General features: G+C 37.5%; 1 protein-coding gene across 1 annotated transcript in view; it reads left to right on the top strand.

The window, feature by feature from the left end:
- GPR149 (G protein-coupled receptor 149) overlaps positions 1 to 15,847 on the top strand; it is a 91,131-nt gene extending 75,284 nt beyond the window's left edge. The window contains 1 exon segment of the mRNA XM_078147223.1: positions 12,245 to 15,847. Within this exon segment, the coding sequence (XP_078003349.1) occupies positions 12,245 to 12,817 (573 nt within the window). The 3' untranslated portion in view covers positions 12,818 to 15,847.
- Positions 15,848 to 16,385: the final 538 nt, after the last annotated feature.

Raw genomic sequence — 16,385 nt, 5'->3', positions numbered from 1 at the left:
AAACTTTCCATTAATCATCTGTCGGCTGACTATTTTTGCTTTTTTATTGTATCCTTAGCCTGGCATCTAGTAAGCACTTGATTAATGCCCACTTAGTGACTAAATGATTGATTGATAAGGTGCAACCCTCATGGCTACTTTTTCCTGTAACCGATTCTTTCTACCACCTCTGCCTTAGCTCCAGCTGTAACACCCTTTCCCCTGAGAGGTAATGATGGGAGACATCACCATAGATTAAAGTAGGAGCATTCAGGCTCTCTGTTAGTAGATAGTCCTAGACATGTCTCTGTATCTGAGGATGAAAGGCTGTCCAATCACTGATTCTTGTTCATTTCCTCCAATCCCACTTTCCTCCCGATTAATGACTGTGGTATTTAATGATCAATTACCAGGAGACAATACTGGCTTTTGAAGGGGTTGTGCTCCCACTGTCAGTCCTGTAAGGTGGGCCAGAAGCTGAATTAATCATAGCAGAGCTTTCACCTAAGAAGATTGCATGATGCAAAATGGTGGAAAGAGCTCTGAGGTTGGCAGTCAAAGGTGAGGAATTGGAATTGCAGATCTGCAACTAACTACCCATGTGAGCCCTTTATGGGCCTTACTTTCTTCATCTGTAAAAAGAGAGAGTTGTACTAGATACCCTAAAAGATTTCCTCCAACTCTAAATCCTATCTACTGGTCTTAGAGTCTACAGACTTTAATTCAATCCCAGTCTTACCACTTATTAGTCAAGTCACTTAACTTCTTTAATCCTTCTTTTTTTCATCTGCATAATGGAGGTAATAATATTTCCATTGCTTACTTCAGTGTGCGCCAGGATACTGTATTTTGTAACCACAAGCTATGATTATATAATTCACTAACCATGACATTTCTGCACTAAATCATTCTAGCCTATTCAAATAATTTCATGCTGTCTTAGTGTAAGAGAAGAAATTGAATTGGCTGCTGGTTAGGTGGTTAAGAAAACTTCTATTTACCTAGAGTGTCAGGGGGATGGACAGAGCAGTGGATTTCTTTTTGCTTGAATTCAACCTAAAAATAGGTGCTTCAGTCTGAAGCAGTGACCTAGAAATGCAATGTGGGGTCACTTGAATTGACAGTATTGTCTGTGTATTAGTTTGAATGAATTATATTGCAAGATTTGATCTAGATAAACAGTACCCAGTACACAGTATGGCAAGACCATCTGTGTCTCCAGCCCACATGTCTGGCCCACCAGCTGATGTAGAAAATTTATGATAAGGCTTTTGCCAACATTAGTTGGGACTTTTCCAACCCTGGTCAAAATCTTTTTGGTATTTAATGCTTCATCAGCCCTCATCCCACCAATGCCTTGTTGAACCACTTTGATAACTAAGAAAGGAAAATTGATATTCTTGACTTTTCTCTGTCATGACTACAAAAAAATTCATACAACTAGCATGTTAAATTTTAGCATTTTTTTCATTATTTCCAATGTAAATATCTATTTTTTTTTTACCATTGCTTAGTCTAAAAATGACATTACCACTTCTACTCTTAGGGGTACAATAGAGCATAATAAACTTTCTCTAGCCTTTAATTTTAAGTCTGCATGTTTCTTGTACTCAGAAATTCTTGAGATTCTCTTCTTATCCATTACATATTTCTATTCTTTTTCATGGGCAGGTTTAGTCCATTAACATTCAACATTCTATTTGTTAAATATGCCTTCCCCTCATTAAAGCCTATTATGGTACCTAATTATTTTTTAATTTTTAGAAATGAAACCCTATATACCTATAGCTTGAAACAATGTGCTTCCAGTCTATTTTCTCTCATATGGAAGTTATACCTTACTATCCTCCCCCAGCCTTGGCCCTGCTGCTGGTAGTATGATTATTTGTTATTTGTCCTTTGTTTTGCTGGAAGCAATCAAATTCTTGCTCCATTCTCAAAAACAAACATTCTTTTTGATTCCCTTGCCTCATGTAGCTCCAATTATTTTGATTCTAGTCTGATGTATTTTTTTTTAAACACCAACATTGCTCAGATCCATATAAGAGTATGGTTCATATGTTCCTCAGTTGGCCTTATTCCTCCACATTGTTAATTTGAATGACCTTCCCCCATGGTGCTTTTATTTCAAGGAATGATAAATCATTTTCTTTCCATGCTTATCATTGTTCTTCTTTTATTGTTCCAGTAACTATTATACAATACAAGACTCTTAGGGACAATAGTATTGTCACTTGTTTGCAACATATAAACAATCACTTATCTCAGCATCTGGCATTAACATACTATATGGACATGTTTGCCTTTATAAGGTTACTTTTTCTATTAAATTTTAATTTCAAATTACTCATTATGGTTTTGTCAAGAAGAAAGATTAAAAGTCATTGACTCTGTTTATAAATCTATTTTATTTTTCCTTGAGGATTAAGCTCACTCTGTAGAACAAGTAATCCTTGGGTACAAATCATTTTCCTTTTCCCCCCCCATGTCGTATTCCAATCTTTTCTTTCATTTTCTCATCATTCATACACAGTCCCAAGCACAAAGCTTGGTAACTTCATTCCTGAGTTAATGAAGTTGGGTTTTCTCTCTGATGGAATTTTGTGGGTTCTATCATTCTGTCATTTGTCCTCTATTTCCATTATTTCTAGGGAGGTACAGAGTTAGGGACTGGACCTGTGATTTTAATTTGGATAAAGTAATTCCCAAATGAGGAAACTTCTTCAATCAGTGCAAGTTGGGCACCTTCTCTACAATTCATAATCTTTGAGTGTTGCATAGAGAAGTGGGTGATTAAGTGACTTGCCCAGGGTCACATACCTAGTATATATCAGAACTGGGACTTAGACCTACATATTCCCAATTCCAAGGCCAGTTCTCTCTACTTAAGCCATGCTGATTTTTTGCTACAGGAAATACTATTTCATAAAATATGTTATTCAGACTCTTGGCTTCACCATGGTCTTCTGGAAAGCCAGTCTAGTTAGCATTAGCCTACACAGTTCTGCTTCCAAGGTCAACTGTTTTTTTTTAAAGACCTTCAGCATTCTGCCAATCTTGCTGCCAGTTGACTTTGCTCTAACATTTCTTTTTGAATCGCTTCATTTTTGTATTCTGCTTCTGACATCCCCTTCAGTTTCTACTGTTTTATTAAAATATTCCACCTTTTATTTTAAACTCTTGAATCTCTTATTTGTCTTTTTAGAAGAGTTCTAAATGTGATCCCTATTTCTTCCACTAAATTTTATATTAAGTTTCTCAACCACATTAGTGATTCTTCTGTTTATTAATTCTTTGGAGTTTAGTTGTAATTACAGAAGTAGTACCTCCTTATCCTCCACCATCATCTGAAGAATTCAATTCACTTTCTTTTACTTTGCCCTTTGTGGCAAAGCAAAAAGACCTTGAAAAGATCATCTACAACAGGTGCCTCCACTTTCTTTTCCCTCTCTCTTTGTGATCCTTTACAATCTTGCTTCTGAGCTTATCATTCCACTGAAACAACTCTCTCCAGAGTTACTAATGATTTCATAGTTGTTAAACCCAATGACCTTTTCTCAATCTTCATTCTCCTTGATCTCTCAGAAGCCTTTGACACTATTAATCACTTTCCTCCTTAATATTCTTTTCTCTTTCCTTGTTCTCCCTCTACCTATCTGATCACTCATTCTCTGTCTCATTTGCTGGATCTTCATCAAGATCATCATCATCATGGCTTACATTTGTATAGAGCTTACTATGTACCATACACTGTGCTAAGCATCTTACAATCATTAGCTCATTTGATGCTTACAGCAACCCCTGGAGGTAGATGCTATTATTGTCCCACATGGTTCTGTGCTGGCCCCTCTTCTTTACACCCTCCACACAACTTCACTTGGTGATCTCAGAAATACCCTCCACTGATTCAGATGGCAAATACTTTTGTTTTGGTTTGGTTTTGTAGAATCTTACAGATTTGCTTGAGGCCCTGAGAGATTCAGTGGCTTCTCAGGGTCACCTAGCCAGCATACATCATAGGTAGTACTCAACCCCATATCCCTGCTGTTTTTGTGTTGCATTTTCTTTGTGAGAATTCTTTTTCCTTCCCTTCTTTTAAAAATTATTTTTGTTCTCTTTTATCTGGAACATTTCCTGCTTTATTGAGATAATGAAGAAAAGTTGAATTAAGATACAAACATTCCTTCTGTTATCCTTCTAGAAGCTCCCAAATATTTAGATTAGGTAATATCTAGTTTTTGATTGGAGAATATCCAGTATCATCTCCATTGTATGGAATCTGACAAAGAATTGACATAGCTTAATCTCATGAAAAATGTGAGAACTGAAGCAGCTAGGTGGTGCAGTGGATAGAGCATCACCTTAGATTCAGAAGGACTTTGGTTTAAATTTGGCCTCAAACACATAGCATTTACTAGCTGTGTGACCGTGGCCAAGTCACTTAACCTTATTGCCTAGACCAAAAAAAAAAAAAAGAAAAGAAAAGAAAAGAAAAGGAAAGAAAAGAAAAGAAAAGAAAAGAAAAGAAAAGAAAAGAAAAGAAAAGAAAAGAAAAGAAAAGAAAAGAAAAGAAAAGAAAAGAAAAGAAAAGAAAAATGTGAGAATTGACTGTTCAGTGATTCCTACTTTTTGATGGAGATAAGGATAGGAATTGGACCTTGATTTTATTGGCATAGGGAACTCCAAGATCATATAACTTTGTCTACCAATGCTGGCCAGTACCTTTTCTGCAACTTACAGTCTTACAGAGTTGACTAAAGCATTTAGAGATCAAATCTTTCACCCAGGTCACATAACCATTATATTGCAGAAATAAATCTTGAACCCAGGTGTCCCTTGCTTCCAGGATAAGTCTCTATCAACTGGGAGGAGGTGGAATTGCTTAAGTTTCTTTAACAAAACTGCTCCCATAAGTATCTATGTTCTCTTTTACTGTCTTTACTTCACCCCAGAGAGGATCTTAGTATCATGGGTGGTGTGATTTATTGGACTGAATGCTGAACTTCCTGCCAGGAAATTATCAGGAATTTCACTTGATCTAAATTCTTAAGTGTCTACACTATTCTGTCTGGGGCCCATAAACTTCTCATAATAGTTACTCTTATTTATACCACCATGTTGTCAGTAGCTAGTGTCATTGGTTTTTCAGTAGTGATAACTTACCTCCCACACAGGAGACTCAAGTTTGAATCCTGGCTAATGCAAATCTCTTTTCAAAAGGCATAGGGCATATTGAAAGAAGGCTGGAATACAAAAGACTTAATTTGGAGGCTATATCTCTCACTAAGTAGTTGTACAGCCTTAACCAAGTCACTTAGCTGCTTAGTGCCTATTTTTCCTCATCCATAAGATAAAAGAGTTCAGCTAAAATGATCTCTTGGGTCCATCCCAATTCTAAATCCATTGAGAATATGCATGCTTTTCCTGGCTTCAGTTCTAAGAGTGACACAATTTTTGACCTTGTATAAACGCACCATATCAGCAAAGAAACAAAACAGATTTCACACATAACTCCACCCTATAGTACACTAAGGAGCTTGTGTTTAGGGGCAAATACTCTGCAATAGGTCCGAGGTCAGTGAGTCTGTACCAGTTTTCTACAGTCTCGGAAATAATGGGCTTCCTATAGCACTTCTTCTCAATAAGTTAAATATTTGTGAAGTTTATGGATTCCTTTCCCTTCTCAGACAAAGCAGACATTAAGTCATTTCTGTGTAGAAAGAATATATTAGCATCCTTTTGGGCAGTATTTGCTAAAGGCTTTAAAATTGGCTGTCAGTGATAGGATATGAACAAAATCTTGTATTTTCTGGACCTACAATTATTCATCACACATCAAAACTGTCATGGGATATTGAGTACTATAGTAATTGACATTATTTCATGCTTATTGAGGAATAAGGTAATAGGATCATTGGTTTAAAAGTGGAAGGAACTTTTGACATCATCTAATTCAATGTCTTAATTTTGCCTCCATTCCTTCACTTCTAAAATGAGAATAAAAATAGCACCTACCTACCTACAGGTTTGTGGTGAAGATCAAATGAAATCTTATATGCAAAGTTTAAAGTGCTATATAAATGCTAGATATTAATGTTATCATTATGATTATAATAATAATGGTTGTTATTATCATGTTAAAAAGGAAAATACTGAGACACAAAGGGTTACTTGTTTCCCTTCATGGTAGCCAGGATTTGAACCCAGGTCCTTCAAATCCAATATATTTTCCACTGTACCAAAATATAAAATTCCCATTGAATTTGAATAAGCATACCATATCTTATATTGTAGCTACTAAAATCTAATGAATGTTGTTGTTGATTTTTGTCTGACTCTTCATAACTTCATTTGGGGTTTTCTTAGCAAAGATCCTCTAGTGTTTGCTATTTCCTTCTCCAGCTCATTTTACAGATTAGGAACTGAGGCAAACAGGGTTAAGTGACTTCCCAGGGTCACACACCTAGTAAGTGTCTGAGGCTGGATTTGAACTCATGAAGATGAATTTTCCTGATTTCAAGCCCAGTGCACTATCCACTGTACCACCCAGAGAATAAGGGAGTTTAATAGCCATCCCTTCATCTTCATGAGATTTTAATGTCTTAGTTACAGAAAAAATGAAGACACAGTGAAAAGGCGGAGTTTCAAATGCTGACAACTTGGGCACCTACAGCCTTTGGTTAGTTCTAAATTATTTATAAGTGCTCAGGTGAAAATGGACGGATTGCAAAAGGATGTCATTTATACCCAGGTTTTTATGCTGGCATTGACAGAATAATTTCTGGTTTTGTGTATTTCCCTTACTCTCATATTGGAGCTTTTTTTTTTTTAAACCCTCCCCACCCCATCTTCCCAACCTACTCAACCATACCATTTAGTTACTGTCTTTTTTTGTGAGGCAGTTTGGGTGAAGTGACTTACCCAGAGTCACACAGCTAGTGAGTGTTAAGTGTCTGAGGCTGGATTTGAACTCAGGTTCTCCTGACTCCAAGATTTATTGTCTTTGAAGGTTTTCATTGAAACAGCCGAATCTCTCTCATAAATTTAACCTTTGACTCTGAATGATTTATGAACGTTATGTTTTATAATTTAGATTTTGTGCCTTTATTTGAGATGGAATTCACCTCATTTGTTGTAACAGCACCTACATCCATAATTTAAGTACCTAAGGATTACTTTCAATTTATGCTATCAAATTATTATAAAAATGAAGTAGACATCCAAGACTACAAGCTAGATATCCAATTCTTTTCTCAGTTTAAACCTGACAATCTGTAAGTGGATCCCAGCAGAGATGGCCTTTGGAATATGGGGTTGCCAGTATGTATACATAATGAATGACATTTTACAATATTTTGAAGCAAAGGGCTTCACATACATTAATAATAGCTAGTATTTACATAGTCCTTTAAGATTCACAAAATGCTTTACATATATTGTTTCATTTGATACTCACAACAACCCTGAGGGGCAAATGCTATTATTATCCTCATTTTACAGTTGAGGAAACTGAGACAGAGGTTAAGTGACTTTGACCAGGTTCACACAACTAAATGTCTGAGGCAGGATTTGAATTCAAGTCTTCTAACTTCAGTCCAGTGCTCTTAGCTGCCTTTGAACCTTACAACAAATCTTTGCAAATATGCTATTATCCTCATTTTAGAAATGGTGAAGCTGATATACAGGTAGATTAAGTAGCTGGTCCATAGTCATACAGCAGTAATGTTGGAAGTAGGACTAGAATTAAGAACTTCTATACATCAAGCCCAAAATTCAGTCCAATATTCTACAATCCCCAGTGCCTGGCAAATCTTAATAACTTACTTTGTTGACATTCCAGCTTTTTTTTTTATTCAGGTCAGATAGAGTTAAAATCCTCAAACTCAAATGTCCTCTTCCATTGCAGGAGTGAGATCCTGGAAGGAATCTAACAGGAATGGATTGAATAGAATAATGGAGCACAATCCCAGGACCTCCAAAATCAAATCTTCACAGTTTGAAACCATTACTTTATTTGTAGCGAATTCCCAGAATATTATCAATATCTACTTACATATTTTTAAATACAGGCATATATTCTAAAACTAAATGAAAATGTTTTTAATTGTTTGTCAATGTTGAAATCATCTTTTCTTAATATATTTATTAATAAATTAAGTTATTAATTAATCTTTTGTTAATAGAAATGACTGAGAATGGACTGTTGTTGTATCCTAGACTGGAAAGAGTGCCCAAAGGATTCTCAAAGGATCCTTCACTGTGAATAAATTAATTAACAAAATAAGATATTCATTAAGCACTTACTACGTTCCAGGTAGTATGCTAAGCAACAGGAATACAAATGTAAAAAGACAGTTCTTGCCCTCAAGGAATTTATATTCTAGTAGGTGAAGACAACCCAGTTTGACAAAAAGTGTCCACTCCTTTCATCTTTTCCTTCTAAATCTAGTGATCTTATGGTAATGTTTAGTTCAACTCAGAAGGAGCATTGAAGATACCTTTGCTGTACACAGAGGCACCATGCTGCTGCACAGAGGGAGAGGCAAAGTTTAGATAACACACAGTCCCTGCCCTCATGGAGCTTATATATAGAAATAACTTTAATAAAAATGTTACATGACAAGTGAATTAGCGATATGCAAAGAAAAGGATGAGTTCCAAGGTATCAAAATGAGAGGTCTGAAAAAGCTGCCTGGAAGAGGTAGCATTTGTACTGTTATGGTACAGCAGACGGACTGCTTTACTTGGAGTCAAGGAGGCCCAGGTTTGAACCTCACCTCCAGGACTTACAAACTTTGTGACCATGGGCAAATTGTTTAACTGCTTTAGCCTCAGTTTCCTCATCTTTAAAATAAGGATAAGTATGTTTACAACACCTATCCATGGAACTGTCATGAGATGAAAATGAGATGTGTAAAAATATTTTGTAAACCCTAGAGCAATAGAAATGTCAGCTATTACCATCCAGGACTTAGAACTATCACTGACATATAGTAGGTGCTTAATAACTGTCTGCGATTAGTTGAGTGGGGTTACAAAGGATGGCTAGGAATTCAACACACAAAAAGAGAGAGGGAGCCAACTTCAAGCATACAGAACAACATGAGGAAAGATTGTCAGGAAGGCGCAGAACACAGTATGGGAATGGAGACCAGTCTGCTGGAGCTGGCACTCTATTTCCTGTCTCTGCCTTTACCCTCTCTGTCCCCCACACCTAAAATTCACTCTAGGCCTCTTAGAATCCCTAGTCTCTAACTCTTAGCTCAAAAGCGACCTCTTATACGAAGCCTTCCCTGATGCTTCCAGCAGCTAGTGCCCTCCCAGCAAAATCACTTTGTTTCCATCTTGTTGAGTTGATTTTCTGTCACGTCTGACTCCCTGTGACCCCATTTGGGGTTTTCTTGGCAAAGATACTGGAGTGGTTGGCCATTTCCTTCTCCAGCTCTTTTTGCAGATGAGGAAATTGAGGCAAACAGGATGAAGTGACTTGCCCAGGGTCACACCTAGTAAGTATCTGAGGTCAGATTTGAACTCAGGCCTTCCTGACTCCAGCCCCATGGCTCTATCCACTGCTGTACCACCTGCCTGCCCTATTATTCTACAGAGCCATTGAGCTGACTTCATTGTTTTATGCCTGTGAAACCTGGGCAGTATACCACACTATGCCAGGAAATCACTTCTATTTGAATTGTCTTAAGAAGATTTTGAAGATCACCTGGTCGTATAAGGTACCAGACAGTGAGGTCCTTTCTTGAACTAAACTGGCAAGCATTTAACTCTACTGCAGAGATTGTAACTCCAATGGGCTTGCCGCGTTCAAATGACAAACACCTAAAAGACTATTTTATGGAGAACTCACACAGAGCAAGAGCTCACATGGTGGTCAGAAGTGATACAAGGACACTCTCAAGGTGTCTTTTTAACTACTTTGGAACTGATTACCTGATGTGAGAGATGCTGGCACAGGACTGCTCAGCATGGCATACCCTCATCAGAGAAAGTGCTGTGCTCTATGAGCAAAGCAGAATTGAAGTAGTTCCAAAGAAATGGGAGATGCACAAATTTAGAGAATCTGCCCCAAATGTGCCCGACCTGTGGTAGAGCATTCTAAGCTCTTGTTGGTCTGATCAGCCACAGTTGGGCACACTGTACCTTAACCCCAATACAGTGATGTCATTTTGGTCCTGTTAGAGAATGAAGGACAACCACCAATATAAGTACAAGTTTACCCCAATAGAATGTTACTTTTTTGAAAGCAGAGACATTTCTGCTTCTGCCTTTACGTCCCCCAGATGAAGCACAGTGCCTTGCACTTGGTAAACCCTTAAAAAATGTTTGTGGATGATCCATTGATTAAAGACTATGAGATAAATTTTAAAAGGTAGAGTAGCACCACTCATAGAAGGCGCTGAATACCAGGCGATAAGGAGTCTGACTTTATTTAGTGGACAGTAGGTAGGTACTGAACACTTCTGAGCAGAGGAGTGATTTTTCCATCTCTATATGAGGAATATGATTTTCTGGGATCAAAATTCAAGCTAGCAAGCAGCCTGATAAAAAAGAAAACTTCAGTTAAATGAATAAACACAATGGAAAACAAAGGCCTTTTAAAATACTTCCTCTTAACAGATTGGCTCATCATTGCTTAAGGGGTGAATTGAGTTCTAGAAAAATACACCTGTGATTTAAATTACCATACAAAAAGCTCAAACTTTCATGTCAGTTTTTTTTCCCACTGCTGTGGGGGAGTTCTCTATTTTTGGGTTCCATTTAACAGCAGTGATTTCTTGGTGGAAAGGTAAGGGCGCTGCTTTAATGACATTTGATTCTCATGCTAAAACATAGAGTTCAAGCATCTTTTGTGCCATGTCTGAGTCAGAGTTTTGTGACTGTAAACCTCCTGGGCATATTAAGCAGAGGGAAAAAGGTGAATTTCAATAACACTTAAATCCCATTTCCCTCACCTGTATAGCATTTTAATAGAATAATAAGGTGACAACTTGCATAAATAAGCCGGTTTGTGACCTGGTATTGGCTTTTTCAAAACATATTTTTATTTTTTATCTTTAATTTTCACATCGCCTAAATTTTCCCCTGTATTGTTATCCCTCCATTCACCTGGAGAGCCCATCTATACAATAAAGATTTTTTAAAGGAAAAGAAAAATAGGGAAAAAATCAGCAAAATTAGTCAATACACTGAAAAAAATATGACAGAAGGTACAATGTTCCACACCCATGGACACTTTTCCTCTGTAAAGGATCATTTCTTTGGGACCAAGCATGTTCTCTGTCATTTACATTCATTTTCAATTGTTGTGTGGTGGAAGGTTTCCCCCCATTTACATTGTTGTAATCATCATGTATAGTCTTCTTGGCCCTATTTATTTTTTATCAGCTCATGTCAGTCTTGCTACACTTCTCTGTTCATCATATTCATTTCTTACAGCACAGTACTATTTTAATTGAATTCATGTACCAATCAATGGGCATTTACTTTGCTGCTAGGTTTTTGATTCTACAAAAAGTGCTACTATAAATATTTTGATGCATATGTGGACTTTCTTTTTATCCATGACCTCTTTGGGGTATTTAATAAGCAGTTAAATCTCTAAATCATGGTATAGATATTTTAGCCACTTTATTGGCATGATTCCAAATTGCTTTCCATAATGGCTGTATTAATTGAAAACTCCTCCAATACCTTACTGGGGGCACTGGCTTTTAGGGCCAAACTTTGCTAACCTTGGAAACATCTGTGGACTCTCTCATCAGTACAGCAGCTCCTGTCCCTAAATGTACAGCATTGTTCCCTTTCCTTGCAGTGAAAGATTGATTCTGAGCACAACCTTTGGACCATGAGTAATCGTGCTAGGAACTCAAATGACAGAATTTGCCTCCAATAGTCATCAGATGGTCCTCAGAAACCAAGCTAGAAAATAAAGACATGTTCTTTTCCAAAAGGAAAAACAAAAACAAAAACCTTGTACTTCTAAAGTGAGTCTGAGTACCCCAGAAATAAGCTTCTAATTAGTAAGAAAGACCTAAGTTCAAATCCTGCCTTAGACACTTAGTAGTTATGTGATGCTGGGCAAGTCATAAACTTTAGGTTCAGTTTCTTCATCTGTGAAATGGGATAATAATAGCACCCAGGTCACAGGGTCAGTGTGAGGATCAAATGAGATAAGATTTGTAAATTGTTTGAAAACCATGAAGTGCTATGTGAGCTTTAGCTATTAATAACGATCCCTTTTGTTTCTTTCCAGCGATCTGGGGGTGCTCTCGCTATCCCTCTGTGTGCATTTCAAGGGACTGTGTCTCTCCACGCCCCAACCGGGAAGACTTTGTCTCTCTCCACCTATGAGGTGAGTGCAGAAGGGCAGAAAATTACCCCGGCAGCCAAGAAAATCGAAGTCTATCGATCGAAGAGCGTGGGCCACGAGCCAAACCCGGAGGATTCGCCCACCACTTTCCCAGACACCAGCGTCAAGATCCACTTGGAAGTGTTGGAAATCTGTGACAACGAGGAAGCCATGGACACCGTGTCCATCATCAGCAACATCAGTCAGTCCTCGACACAAGTCAGATCTCCTTCCCTACGCTATTCCCGCAAAGAAAATCGGTTCGTTTCCTGTGATTTGGGAGAGACCGCTTCTTACTCCCTCTTCATCCCCACAAACAATCCTGACAGCGACATCAATATATCCATTCCAGACACCGTGGAGGCACACAGGCAAAACAGTCAAAAGCAACATCTGGAGAGAGATGGCTATCAGGAAGAAATACAGCTGTTAAATAAAGCTTACAGGAAAAGGGAGGAAGAGGGCAATGGAAGCTAAGGAGCTGTCCAGGGTCTAAGAACCAAATGCTCGGTTCCTCCTGACTTCTGTCAGTGACTTTTCTTAAATGATTTTGATTTCTGTTTAAGTCAGATAATTCATACACAGCTTCAGGCATAATTCTTATCTCCCGGAAACAGCTCTTCATAGAAGAAGGGAGTCAAATGAGTTGTCTATGGTGTCCTAGCTCTGTGATGGTGAAAAGATTTAGTTTTTAGATGATTGCTGACCATCTATTCCGTTCATGGTGCTTATGGGGTTCCTTTTCCAAGTAGGAGCAATAGGCAGAAACCACATAGAGATAAATTAAATATTGATAAGTCTGGCAAAACCGATTAATAATTGGAACTCTCACAATGTGGAATAAGTATTCTATCTCAGGGGCTAGTGGGAATAATCTCTCTGGAGGCCATATGATCATAGATCTAGAACTGGAAAGTATGTCAGAGGTCATTGACTCCAAACCCTCTGTTTTAAGAATGAGAAAACTGAGCCACAGAATCAGAGTATCAGAGTCAGTTCTCAAACACAGGCGCTCTGACTCCAGACCTTTTCTAGTGGTCTTAAACTAATGACTATTCGGTTGGGGTGAGTTATGGAGAGATCATAAGTGGAAGGGACTTTGGAAGCCATCAAGTCCAGCACTCATTTAACAGATAAGGAAGCTGAGGCACAGAGAGAATGATTTGGCCAAGGTCACATTGCTGGTAAAGATTTGAAGTGGGATTTGAACTCAGTTCTCCCTGATTCCTGCTCTGGAGTCTTTTCCATTATACTGCACTGCCTCTCAAACAAAGTGATTCTTGTTCAGCCATAAATGGCCCTGAGGATGCTTCCAATCATGAGAGTCTGTGGACTGCTTGGAAAGTGCTCCCTCCTCACCCCTTTCCATTAGAATTCTTGGATCTCTGCTTATGTGTCACCTTTCATTAGACACTTTCCCTGATTTCCCCCCTCCCTAGTTGTTACTGCTCTCTCCTCCATCCAATTTTCATGTTTGTATTCATCTATACAGATGAAATGTACAAGTTATACTACCCCTTTCACACCCAGTATGTCTGCAAAGAACATGTTCCACAGTAGAAAGTTGACCAGGTCAGAGATTTTTTTTTCTCTTCATGACCCTGGCCACAACACCTTGCCCATAGCAGACAATAAATGCCCATTGTATTTGATTGGATTAGATGACTTCCTCAGATCACCCAATACCTATAGGAATGGGCTAATGAGATTGTTCCTGAACCAATGTTCCAAAACCGAACATGGTTTCCCCCTAAAGCTATGTAAAACAGAAAGGAGGCTTTTTAGAAATCACTACGCTGGAAACAGAAGGGATATTATAAAAGTCTGGAGTGAATTTGGAGATCAGACTAAATTCAGAAGGGATTCAAGTCCATTCCTACCACCTGCTTAGCTATCGCTCTAAGCTGAGGTACACTCTATCCATGTATACATTATTGCTGGAAAATAGGAAATCCATTTTGGGTCTGGAAAGCTAAAATACAAGCATGCACTTTTCCTGCCCTGGAAAATCTTTTTCTGGAATTTCTAGAAAATGCAAACTCCCTTCTGAGTCCCCCTTCTTTTTTCCCTCTTGTAACCATGTCACTGTTTGTTATGATATAGCTTTAATCTTTAAGCTGGAATTTGTGTCAGTCAATGAGCTCTTCCTTAAGAGGCTCCAAAAAGATTCCAAAAAGGTTCTAAGTTTGTACTGAGCTATCTTTAGACTTTGAGTCCTTATTGGGTGGGAGACTTAACAGAAAAAAAAAACTGGCTTCTCTGCTTGTCATGAACCTGTCTTGAATACTGCATGCAAATGATAACCATAAGGATTGTTTTCTGGTTGACATTCACGGGTGAAAGAAGAATGACTATGTCAAAACACCAATGGTTGTTTGCAAAGCAACAGAGTCTACAAACTAACCCAGCCCTTACTTGTTAGAAAAATAAGTCCCAGTAGAAGTGGGTGCCTTTAGGATTTTTTTCTTCCTAAAAAACATGAGTGGTATGCTGAGAAACAATTCCTTCACGGTGTTAATTGTGACCATAGAGGCTCAGGTGGAGAAAGTAGATACATTAAATCACGCCAATGCCAAGATTTGTCCTCTCAGTATTGTTGTAACAATGTAATATTATTCATGTATATGTATAGTAATGTTAAACAAGTTTTCTTCAAACTATTTCACTAAAACTATTATGTAAATATTTACTAAACGTCCTGTTCTAATTTTCAATAATGTTGTTTTATAAAAGCCATTGAAATGGGACCATTTCATGTGGTTTGAACATGTGCATGTTTACTTATAGTTTCAAAGGAAAAATTTTTCCAGAAAGCTTTATTCTAGTTTTTACTACTTGGAGCCATGATAGTAAAGTATAAGAACACAAACTCTCAAGGAGTTTTAGCATCGTTTCCCACTCTTTCAAAAAGCCTTTCCAAAATATTGTAAAAGTTACTGTGTTATCCCTTGCTCTCTCTCATTTTAATTCTCTGTGTCGCACTTTCAAAAAATGTAATGTAATTGTAATACCTCCAATAACATTTGTAAAGAGATCCCAGGGTAAGTCATAAGATATAAATTCAAATTAAAGAGTACCTTCATTGTGAATCTCACTGCATTTATTTGAAAATTTATTTGAAAAATTACTATATTGCTCAAGGTCATGGAGCACAACACCCCCAAGTGCATAAGTCAATTGGTTGCTTTAAATCAGTGGTTAATCTAAAAAAAGTGTGTGAAGTTTAAGTGATAGGTTTATGATGATTGACATTTCAAATTGTTCAAAAGGAAGAAAGACTTGACTCCTTTAAAGTACAAAATCAGTCAAAAAAGTACCCTACTTGGAATCATGACCAATCTAGGGGTCTTAGCCAGCCAATGGAAGGCAAAGAAGTCCTTTTCAGAAGTCTGTATTTTTGAGTGGACAAGAGAAGTTGAGCCCAAACAAAAGGCAATGTATGCTTCTTCTATGAGTTCAGTCTTCAGTCCATATCCAGTTATGTGACTAAGTTCTTTGCATTGTACATTTGAAGTTTAAGTTGGTCTTATATTTTGTCCAGAACTTCATCATTAGCTATTTGGATCCATAAAATAATATTTTTTCTCCTATGGTAATTCAAAATAAATTAATTTAAAATTGCTAGAATTGCCAATTTTCCTATTTTCTTTCTTATCAGAGTATTTACAATTTTTTTTTAGGAAAGGAACACTGCCTCTAACATGTCAAACCACAAGCTGGAAGGGAAAGTTTGACCTGCAAAAAACAAAACACAAACAAACAAAAAAAACCTAGCAGGGCCACATCTAGAAGCATGTTCCAGGATAATAGGATTCCAGAAGATCTTCATGTGAGAGGAAAAATGAAAGCTAGTTAGTTGTCCAGTGTTTGACCTGAGAATACACCAATACATGCTTTAGTGTGAGAATAATTGAAAGACAATGTATGGAAGTGATAGGAAGCCCATTGAAACACACAGGTTATTGTTTATTTTTTAATTGATCCACATCATATTATCTTATTATATGTTTCTTGTTATTAATAAAACAATTTTCGTAGATGTCTT

The sequence above is a fragment of the Phascolarctos cinereus genome, unplaced genomic scaffold (genome assembly GCF_003287225.1).
Source record: "Phascolarctos cinereus isolate Bilbo 61053 unplaced genomic scaffold, phaCin_HiC Scaffold_7;HRSCAF=346, whole genome shotgun sequence".
NCBI lineage: Eukaryota > Metazoa > Chordata > Mammalia > Diprotodontia > Phascolarctidae > Phascolarctos > Phascolarctos cinereus.
Note: the sequence above shows the minus strand (reverse complement) of the source record. Positions and strands in the feature narration are given on the sequence as shown.